This window comes from Myotis davidii, unplaced genomic scaffold (assembly GCF_000327345.1).
Source record: "Myotis davidii unplaced genomic scaffold, ASM32734v1 scaffold448, whole genome shotgun sequence".
Lineage (NCBI taxonomy): Eukaryota > Metazoa > Chordata > Mammalia > Chiroptera > Vespertilionidae > Myotis > Myotis davidii.
Window position 1 is genome coordinate 3594786 of NW_006383009.1, and position 10961 is coordinate 3605746.

At 54.1% G+C, this 10961-nt stretch overlaps 2 protein-coding genes across 2 annotated transcripts in view; one reads left to right on the plus strand and one right to left on the minus strand.

Moving 5' to 3' along the window:
* Positions 1–5: 5 nt before the first annotated feature.
* On the plus strand, positions 6–1475 carry GDF1 (growth differentiation factor 1; the record flags this gene model as incomplete). Its single annotated transcript, XM_015557708.1, has 3 exons — positions 6–58; positions 167–234; positions 641–1475. Coding segments are annotated over 3 exons (912 nt in total), but the record flags the coding sequence as incomplete, so codon positions are not given.
* A 281-nt stretch (positions 1476–1756) lies between these two features.
* The window catches only part of UPF1 (UPF1 regulator of nonsense transcripts homolog (yeast)), a 42990-nt gene continuing 33785 nt past the window's right edge, over positions 1757–10961 (minus strand). Inside the window, exons 17-25 of the mRNA XM_006778400.2 lie at positions 9036–9153; positions 8528–8684; positions 7782–7924; positions 6621–6795; positions 6178–6259; positions 4822–4983; positions 4520–4737; positions 4011–4133; positions 1757–3413 (exon numbers count right to left, since the gene is read on the minus strand). Coding sequence (XP_006778463.1) covers positions 4014–4133; positions 4520–4737; positions 4822–4983; positions 6178–6259; positions 6621–6795; positions 7782–7924; positions 8528–8684; positions 9036–9153 — 1175 coding nt within the window. The 3' untranslated portion in view covers positions 1757–3413; positions 4011–4013. The remainder of the gene's footprint in view (positions 3414–4010; positions 4134–4519; positions 4738–4821; positions 4984–6177; positions 6260–6620; positions 6796–7781; positions 7925–8527; positions 8685–9035; positions 9154–10961) is intronic.

A 10961-nucleotide genomic window follows, 5' to 3' on the forward strand; every position in this document is an offset into this window, starting at 1 on the left:
TGTCACGTGGAGGAGCTGGGGGTCGCCGGAAACATCGTGCGCCACATCCCGGACCGCGGTGAGTGGTGCCTGCTCTCCGGGGGTGGGTCTGGGAGGCCGATACCTCCCTGGGCACCCCAGCCCCCCCACGAGCTTCCAGTGACTTCGAGGGTCTCCACCCACCCAGTCCAGCCCACGAGCAACCTGAGTCCCTGTACTCCATCCCTTCTCCCGTGGACACCTGCGGGGACCCGGGTGAGTGGCCACAAGGCCAGGCTGCCTTGCACCCGGCAAGGCCTTTGCTTGCAGCTGGAGCCCTGCCCCCACTCACCCTCACTCCCGCTGCTTCACAGCATTTGAAGCCTTCCTGCCGATGACACCCCGCCCCAGCATCGCTTACCCAGGCGTTTGCTCATCGCTGCCCCCTGCCTGTGTTCCCGACGGGCAGGCCACCCAGCCTCGGGCAGGTTTCTTCCTTGCAAGCGATGCCCCGCCCACACTCCATCTCTCCCCCGCCCCCCCCTTCACACCATTTGACGCCAAGTAACAGATGGTGCGCCCTCGGCCTCAGGCACTAACCTTACCCCCAAGCTCCCAACCGAGACCACTCGCGCGTAGACGGTGACACGACGAGAGCTGAGCCCTCTCCCGGCCTCCCTAGGCGCACGCGCCCGGACCACGGAGCCCTCGGCGGCAGGGCAGTGTCCCAAATGGACCCTCATCTTCGACCTGTCGGCTGTGGACCCCGCGGAGCTCCCGAGCCGAGCCCGTCTGGAGCTGCGCTTCGCAGCGGAGGAAGCGGCTGCGGCGGAGACAGCAGGCGGCTGGGAGCTGAGCGTGGCGCAGGCAGCCGAGGAGGTGGGCGCAGGCCCGGTGCTGCTCCGCCAGGCAGTGGTCTCCCTGGGGACGCCGGTGCGCGCTGAGCTGCTGGGCGCCACCTGGGCCCACAACGCCTCAGTACCACGCAGCCTCCGCCTGGCGCTGGCGCTGCGCCCCCGGCACACGGGCACCTGCGGGCGCTTGGCTGAGGCCTCACTGTTGTTGGTGACCCTTGACCCGCGCCTGTGCCACCCCTTCGCCCGGCCGCGGCGCGAGGCCGAGCCCTCGGTGGGTGGTGGCCACGGGGGCTCCTGTCGCGCCCGGCGGCTCTACGTCAGCTTCCGCGAGGTGGGCTGGCATCGCTGGGTCATTGCGCCGCGCGGTTTCCTGGCCAACTACTGCCAGGGCCAGTGCTCGCTGCCCGCCACGCTGCCCGGGCCCGGGGGGCCGCCCGCGCTCAACCACGCCGTGCTGCGCGCGCTCATGCACTCGGCAGCCCCCGGTCCTGCCGGCCTGCCCTGCTGTGTTCCCGCGCGCCTGTCACCCATCTCCGTGCTCTTCTTCGACAACAGTGACAACGTGGTCCTGCGGCACTACGAGGACATGGTGGTGGACGAGTGCGGCTGCCGCTGACAGACGTGCAGGAGCGGGGACACAATAAACACTGGGTGGTTTGAGCTGCTGTCTTTGGGTCTTGTCACCTGGGGCTGGGGGAGTCCTGACACATCCATCAGGTTGGTGGGGGGAGGGCGGTCTGGAGCCACCGGCCCTTAGAAGGCTGTATACAGGCGGCTCTACATGTAAGGGGACCCCGGGAGTCGCCACCCCCCACCCCCACACACACTTTCCAGTCTGCTGACTCAGCCCTTCTTAGCTTTGCCCTTCAGACTGCAGGACCCCAGACCTAAGTGCTCTCCCACCCCCTGTATCTTATCCAGCTCTGTGACACATGCAAGAGTTGTTTTTAACATTTTATTGGTGACAAAAGAGCTTAAAACAAATTGACCAAAAATCAGAAGTGACATTGCCTTGGTACAGATGCTCCTTGATTTGGAAAACTCAGAGTAATTGCTGCTAGAAGGTGAATAAAAGCCAACAGCACAGAGCGAGGTAGAGCACTCCAAAAAGGAACAGGGCAGTGGGGGGGTGGGGGGGGGCACACAGGGTCACAGCAGAAGCCTATCCAAGCGCAATGCCTCTAGGTGGCTCACCAAAAGCCCTACAGCAACGGGCTAAGAGGCCTTGCCAGAAGAAAGGTGCCTGTGTGTCCCTGTCTCTCCGTGTACCAGATGGCATCTGGAGGTTTTGGGTTAAGGGCCAGTGTCAGACGCACGGGGAAGAGATGCTGGGGTCACGGTCACTAGGACCTGGGTAGGCAGGAAACAGTCCTCAACTTGGTGGTCACCACGGTGACAAACACCTGCCCCCACAGGGGACCTTTCACAACCACAAGAACTTCCCAATGCAGATCCAGGTGGATGCTTCTGTACAGCTGAAGTGATCCACTCCCCCAAGCACCTTCAGCACAGAACCAACTTATTTCTGAAACTCCTTTTCCCAAATAAAATGAAAACCACCCCAACTCATTGAAGCTATGCTCACAGGTAGAAGGGCTCAAAATTTGGGAGTGGGATGGAGAGAAAGAGGGGGGGGGCAAGGCTCTCGGCTTGTCTGATGGCCACAGGGACCGTGGGCGCCTCCCTGGGGAAGCAGCCGCTGGCTGAGGAACGACCACCTCCCCACCCTCCAGCCTCATGGCTAGTTTTGCTGGGCCCTTCAGGGGACTGAGTCCACTGCATGTGAGAAGTGCTTTGCTTCTCGGAGTCCAGCGGAGCCCGTGGGCCCAGGTGATATTCTCTCACTGCCCTGACGCACAGGGAGAAGCTGCTGGAAACTAAGCTGAAAACAAACATCTTCCTCTCCATGATCGCGTCACAGGTGTTCATCCTAACCTCGTTGTGTGTCTCGTTTAAACTTCGTTTCTGGAAGCTTCTTGCATCTCCCAGGTCCACCACTAAGATTTGAGAGACAAACTCAGGAAAGTATTTTTCAGTACTCCTTTGAAAGAATCTTTAAGAAACAAACAGAAAAGCCCAAACACCACATTTTCTTTAAATGAAAACCCTCTTAGAACACAGGCAGCGTGACTGCAAGGTCTCAGTGTGGACAGAACACGCGCCTCAGCGGGGCTCTCTGGGCATGGCTGCAAGGAGCCTGTTCAGCACAGAAATGTGAGTTGTTCCTGATAAAACGTAGTCCCCTTTCAATAAAAGAGAAAAAGAAAGAAAGAACAGAGGAAAGGGCTACTCTGAGATGAGGGTCTTCCTCCCTCCTCCTGGTCGCAGACCCAGGTGTAGACGCGGCGAGCTGGGCCTCCTTGGCGAGCTGGCTGCAGGGCTCTCGGGCTGGCCGGCCCCACCTCCGCTCTCCCTCTGTCTCCTCGCCGCGGTGCCAGCAGTGGGCGCTCACTATCTCGGGCTGCTCTCCCTCTCCTGTTGCTCAGTGGTGCTTCAGTTTTAGCAGTGGAAAACAGGTATCCATTTATTTTTATTTTTTATTACCCAGAATAAGATGCTGATGGACTAAGCCACAAAGCTTAGCTCTTCCGCTGCCACCTGTAGAGAGGGCGGGAGAGGGCACAGCTATCAGAGAAAGTAGGAGCCCAGCCCTGCCTGCAAGGCAAGCTGCTTTCTCCCTACTTCCACTTAGCACCTACGTTCTCACCTGTAGAATGGGACCTCACGTGCTGGACAGCCCTTAGACCACTGACTTTCCAACCAGAGACAGAAGGCAGTCAAATGCTAAGGCTACAGCCTGTGCTATAACAGTGGCACCCCTTCTTCCAGCAGTACCAGCACACAGCTTTCCTTGGCACATCGACAGACGGGAACCGCAAGGCATGACTCACGGGCACCTTCTGCAGAAGTTCCCTATGCACCTAGTGCCAGGACCCATCACCCTCACAAGCTGCCAGTCAGGGAAAAGGATGTGTCCACCTCCCTGCCTGCCCAGGGGGCTATGGGCCTCCACATCGGCCTTTCTCAGGAGTTCTAGGACTCGCAGGAGAGGACATAACACAGGGAGAGGTGCAGGGACCTGAAGTGACAGGTCACAATGATGAGTTGGCCCCTCCTGGACTTGAGACTCCCACATTTCCCGAGTTTTCTGACAAGTCCAGGTCCCGGTGAAGCCCTCCTCCGGAGTTGGCTTGCCTTCTAGTACTGAGACAGTCCCGTCACTCCACCATGCTGGTACGCCCGCTCTCCCTGGTACGTAGAATCTTGTGATAGCGCCACATCAATCTGGGACTTAAATTCATCACCAAGGTAACTGTCCTGAAAGACACAGTGGGGAGATGAGCAGCCAGAGAACTGGCACATGTCCTTGCAACTCTGAGAATCTGCTGTGTGTTCAGCGCCTCGCCAGCCTAGAGAAGAGTCTGAAAAAGCAGTCCTGAACCTGAGCAGCAGGAGACCCACTCTGGCTACCTCACCACTGAGGCGGGTGACATAGGACTGTTTGAAGGGGCAGCGTCACGGACAATGTTCTAAACCCACAGCACCATTGCTGAGGGCAGCCATGCAGGCCATCCTCCTGAGTCCTTTGGGGAGTGTGTCAAGGGGTGTCTGTGTGTGTGTGTGTGTGGGAGGGGGGGCACCCTGGGTTGGTCTAACTTCTCTGCAAGTGGATGTACATTTCAAGTTCTGTGTAGCCAGCTCACCTGGGACAACTCGGGCTGGGAGAGACCAGGCTGGCTCATCTGGGAGGGTTGGCTCATGGAGATGTAGCCCTGTGTCAGGGCCCCCTGAGAGAAGGGCTGTGATGCCACATCCTGGCTGGCCTGGCTGCTGGGCAGGTTCGTCTGGCTGGGCCCAGGAAGGCCAAAGCGGTTCTTCTGGCGTCCACCACGGCCCGTCTTGCCTTTCGGGGTGCCTCGGCCTGAAATACAGCGGCAGGATCCCTTAAAGGAGGTCTAAGCCTAGATGACAAGTGATTCTGCTCCGAGGTCTGGTGCTCGCTCACCTGCAGCCGGCCCATTAGCCTGTCCAAAATACCCCGGTGGTGGCATGGGTGGCATGACCAGGTTGAAGGGGATGGGAATGTTCATGGCGGCCACATGGCTGGGGCCAGCACTGATCATACCGAGCTGGTCATGGGTCTGGAAGTACATGTTCGAGGGCCGACCTGTAAGACAGGGTGAATGGCAAGTTCTCCACTGTATACAGGTGAGTCTGCTGCCTACTTCCAGTCAGCTACTCTGCCTGCAGTGGGATGCCTATCCCATCCTGTCACTGCTCTGCCTGCAATTTTTAGGGTGTCCCCATGGCAAGAACTGCCTTGCTGCAGATTCTTACCATCAATCCCCTTCTCAACCTGCTGGGAGTGGTGCCTGGGAAACCACCTTTTTCTGTAGGGGATTCTGACACAACTATAGGGACCTGACAAACTGAGAACTACCACTCAATATTTCAAATAAAAGTGGTCCTTTCTGTGCCAAAACGTATGTTCATACCACACACACTAAAAAGCAAGAGAATGCTTAAGCTCCACAGACCAAACAAAGGCCCCCATGGACTTGAAAACATGGTCTTCTGGGTCAGCCCCTGGGGACTGAGGGAAGAAGCACCTTGGACACCCTCAGCTACACAGCAACTTGCTGGACGTGGTGATGAGAGGATTGTTGTTGTTAGATAACACGATACCCAATCTGAACCCAGAGGCCAGGCAAATACAGGGTCAGAGAAAGGGGGCTGCCAAGAACACGTAAGAGGAGCTGGGGTACACCTGCCCTCAGGATGAATACTGAGCACAGGAGGGAACAAAGCCCACAGTAAAAAACGTGGGCAGGTGGCACTGAAGTGAGTGGCAGGGCACTGTGTCGTCCTCTGTGTTGATTGGGGTGGGGAAGGGTCCCAGCAGGCAAGAACCTGGGGGATGAGAGAACCGTTTACACTGGCTCAGGCAGGGAGAGAGGTGTTCCAGCCAGCAGGGGTCAGACTCAGCCTTTGGACATAGAGACTCCACTAGGAGACGAGAACATGCTCCCAACTCAGAGCTCTGACAGAGCAAGAGGGGACTTCATGAAAGAGACAAAACCTGAAATGAGGTTGCAGGCCACTTGGAGGAACTGCATGTACGAGTTCCCATTGAAAAGGGGAGCACAGGGCGAGGGGGGGGGGCATGGGGGCAACCTGGCAGAACTGTGTTATTTAAAAATATCTTCTTTTTAGAAACTGCCAAAGACCAACACTTTGATCTCAGAGAGGGAAGCTGAGAAGGAACTCGTTGTCAGGAAGGTTTCTGTGGACAGATGCAGCGCAGGCGTGGGAAGGGTCAACATCCTCAGTGCTGGCCCAGGCCCCCCCAGAGAGGACTTACCCTGGCTGCTCCGATCATAGACCGATCCTGGGATGATGGCCTCCCGGGCATCATACATGGCTGTGGTCATGAAGCGGGCTCCCTGCAGAGGGTTTGGGTAGGTGAGAAATCCCACTCCTCTTTCAATAACACAGCCTTTGATGCTTCACATTCCATCTCTGGCTTCTGTTCAAGCAGCCCTGTACCCCTCATCCCCCAAGGCACCCTGGGTTCACAAGGTTTCCTAACTGCCTTTGTCTTACTCTTAGAAACCCCCAGGACTTCACAGCCCGTATAAACCTCAGGACACTGGTGTGGGGAGCCAGCATGCACTGCTCCTCTTCACACACTGACATGCACACGCTTTCCACAGGCTACACCAGCCATCGCCCACTGCTAGGTGCCAAAATGGGGGCTTGGAGGAAAAGGGGTCCCATCCCTCCTGACTATCGGCCACAGCTCACAGGGTTGATGGTGTTGACCAGCTTCCGGGGCTTGCTGAACTGCATGAGGCTCTCTCGCAGGTTATTCAGAGGCCCCTCCACCAGCACCTTCTGCTCCTTGTAGTAATTCAGCAGGTGGTTCCACAGGGGCTGCTTGGACAGTGCCTTAGGGTTGCCCACAATGATGACTCCATATCTGCAAGGTGTGGGCGCAAAGAACATGGTGCTTATGGCCTCATAGCAAACAAACACCACATACAACAGTCTGAGGCCAAACAAATTCAAAACCTGAGTCCAAAGTCACTGGGGGCCACCCTGCCTAGATGCCTGGCCTGCCCATGATGACTGGCACTGGAGCCCAGCCTACAAGCTGTTAACACTGCACTCAGTTTATCTGGAAGTGGATTTCTAGGGGCTCAGATGACAAAAACCCCAGATGGCAGATTAGTTCAGAGACTAGTTTCCTTGTTGTAGCCTCAAGTCGGCCTCCTGAGATGCCTCAGGGATCCTGACTAGGCATGTAACTTGATGCCTGAGCCTGGGCCTAGCTTCTGTGGACGCTTACCTTCACCCAGCGCGTCCCCATGCTGGCCACCTAACAATAGTGTACAACAGAAAGGGGGCAACCATGAAAACCAAGTGTCCTGGGTGGGGAAAGAATTGATGTGGGAACATGAGCCTGACCTTGGCTGGCACAGAGGCAGCATGGGAGCCACTTTGTTCTCCAAGTCTCTTCTGCTGTTACCACTATTTCAGAGCAGTTACATCCCAGAACCAAAAAGGAGTCAGGGCCAAAACGTTAGACTCATAGTTCAACAACTCGACAGGGACACACGCCAGGCACTGGGTTTGAATCTCACGTCAGAAGGGCCAGAACGGACATTGTCCATGAGACTGCGACCACAGAAAACCACCAGGACACACAAGCAAAGTACTTGCGGTGAGCCCTGCTTTCTAAGTTGTTGCTGTAGCCTCTGGACCTCAGGAACTGGCAAAGGCCCCATCCCAGGCCCTGTACTGCCAGCCTGAGGTGTGGCTGGGGTGCGAGGACTGTTAACAAGAGGACCAGGAAGTGAGAAGCCTCCCAAAGTCAGACCCTGAGGAAAAGTCCCTCTGAAGGATCCTGAGACAGGAAGGTGGCAAGTGCCACCTACAAGCCCAGACAGGATTCAACCACTGTACCTTGCTCGGGTCAGGGCCACGTTAAGCCGCCTGGGGTCATTTAAAAACCCGATGCCTTGGTGCTCGTTGGCTCGCACACAGGAAAGGATGATGAAGTCCTTCTCACGCCCCTGGAATGCATCCACACTGGCAATCTCCACCTCCTGCAGGGACACATGGTCATGGTCAGTCAGCTGGCTGCCCTCAAAGACCCAGAGGCAACATGAAGCATGTCCAAATGCACCAATGAGTCCCTGGTCCCCGGCACTGCTCTCCTGGCCTTCCCGCTTTGTCTTGTTATTTCTGGTAATCTGTTTCCCAATAATAAAAGCGCACTTGCTCATTATAACACCCAAGACTGTTCCCAAGTTAACAGAACGAAGACCACATGTCACTGTCAGAACCATACTTTATAGTATGGTTCATGTCCACATGGAAAAATAATTATGTTGTCCTGCACCCTCATGAGATACACCTGGACATTTTACCCAGGTATTGACCTAAAAGTGGACAGCCTTCTCATGGATAAGAAACATCCACTACAAAGCAGCACACATCGCAGCCCTAACGGTCAACGCTGGAGCCTTTTCAAGTTATGCTCTGAAAAGTACCCCGAGAAAGACAGCTTTATGAAGCTTGTCCCTCACATTTCTGACCCTGAAGACGGCCTCGATGTGCAGGACTCAACAGAAAGGTTAACGTTCGAAGGCAAACCTCCCTGGCCAGGTGATCAAGGTCAGTGTGGCAGAGGGAGATGGAGCTCGCACCTGGTACAGCTTGGTGTGCAGGGAGCCGCTGAACTGCATGTACTGCACCAGGTAGGAGCGCTGGCCCTCATAGGGTGTGATGATGCCAATCTGGTCCGGCTTGGCACCTGCCTTCAGCAGCTTCGTGGTGATCTTCTCAACATTTGCAGCCTCCGTCCTAAGGAAACCAGACATTCAGTTCCCTGGGCTGCACCTGTGGGCTCCTGAGACCAGAGGCTATGGGAGGTGCCAGGGCAGCTATGCCCACATTGGGGCCATCCTGTCCTGGACCAAGGGAGTCACAGAGGACAGAAAAAGCTCACCACACACAGACACACACACACACACACACACACAAAATCTGCTCAACATAAAAACAACACTGAAAAAGCGAAATGAGAATATGCTGTGGCCTGAGAAACCTAAACAGAGTGAGGAGGGCAGTTTCAGACCAGCATCACATACATTAATTAAGAGTTGGCCAAGCTGCCACTGAGCCAGCTGTTGTGGCAGGCAAACCTCTGCATACCTGTTCAGGTAGGAGGTACCCGAGCTGGCGATCTCCTCCTGGCCCTGCGTCACATAGAAGAACATCGGCTTATCAGGTTGGGGCCACTGGAAGTCAAACCCCTTCTTCACTCGATCCGCTGTCATTGGGGAGGGAAAAGAGGCAACACTTCCCGTCAGAGAAGAAAAATACAGCCAGAAGCCATCCAAAAGGATCCCCTGCCCAAGAGGCGAGGACTGAGCAAAGCCGTGCACATGACACTCAACAAAGAGCTGCTCATTCCCTGAACAGGTCTTACTGTTTGGTGCTTTCTACAGCCACTTTACGAAACCTATGCTCATGCCCATGAAGATGTTCTCCTATTTCCTTCTAGAGCAGCCGTGGGCAAACTACGGCCCACGGGCCGGATCCAGCCCGTTTGAAATGAACTAAAAAAAAAAGAAAAAAAAAGACCATACCCTTTTATGTAATGATGTTTACTTTGAATTTATATTAGTTCACACAAACACTCCATCCATGCTTTTGTTCCGGCCCTCCGGTCCAGTTTAAGCCATTGTGGCCCTCGAGTCAAAAAGTTTGCCCACCCCTGGTCTAGAGCTTTACTCCTGCCCTCACAGGACTCGAAAGCCTCTACAAGGATGCCACTGTTGAGCAACCTCTCCTGTCAGAGGAGCACATCTATCCAGCAGATCAGTGGGAGGAAACCGGAATTTCTGCATGACAATAGCCCAATGCCGACATGCCAGTGTACATGGTATGGTGCCCTTTCATGTCAAGCTAGAAATGAGGTCAAGTCTGTCTCTATCATTCAAGTAAGGACAGAGGCCAGCTGGTGAGTACAGTGGCCCGTTATCCCAGGGTCTGCTGCCAAATGTCTCCCCCCCCCAAAGTTAATTTTATTGTTGAGTATTACAGATGTCCCTGTTTTCCCTTTTGCCTCCCTCCACCCATCGCCCACCCTGTCCCAGGCCTTCACCTGTCTATTGTCTGTATCCATGGGCTTTGACTAATTTGTACTTCTAAATCCCTTCACCTTTTTCACCCATACCATCTACCCCCCTCTAATCCTGCAACCGTCAAAATGTTTTCTGTACCTGAGTTTGCCTCTAATTCTGCCTATTTGTTCATCTTGATCTTTAGATTCAATTGCTGACAGATATGTATTTATTGCCATTTTACTGTTCCTATTTTTTATCTCGCCCCTTCTTCTTACCAAAGAAGACCCTTTAACATTCTATGTAATATCAGTTTGGTAGTGATGAACACCTTTATCTTCTTCTTGTCTGTGAAGCTCTTTATCTCACCTTCAATTCTAAATGACAGTTTAGCTGGGTAGCATAATCTTGGTTATAGGTCCTTGCTTTCATCACTTTAAGTATTTCTTCTCACTCCCTTCTGGCCTGCAAAGTTTCTTTTGAGAAATCAGCTGACAGTCATATGGGCGCTCCCTTAGGGTAACTAACTGCTCTTCTCTTGCTGCTTTTAAGATCCTCTCTTTGCCTTTAACCTTTGGCATTTTAATTATGATGTATCTTGGTGTGGGCCTCTTTGGGTTCATCTTGTTTGGGACTCTTGTGCTTCCTGGAGTTGTACATCTATTTCTTTCACCCAGTAAAGGGAAGTTTTCTGTCATTTTTTCAAATAGGTTTTCAATATCTTGCTCTCTCTCTCTTCTTCTGGCCCCCCTATAATTCGGATGTTGGTACGCTTGAAGCTGTCCCAGAGGCTCCTTACACTACCTTCGTATTTTTGGTTTCTCTTTTCATTTTGTTTTTCCGGTTAGGTGTTTTTTGCTTCTTCGTCTTTCAAATCTTTGACTTGATTCTTGCGCTCCTCTGGTCTGCTGTTGAAAGTCTGTATAATATTCTTTATTTGAGTCAGTGTATGCTTAATTTCTAGTTGGTTCTTTATCACAGCATCGAGGGTCTCATTAGATTTCTTGTAGCT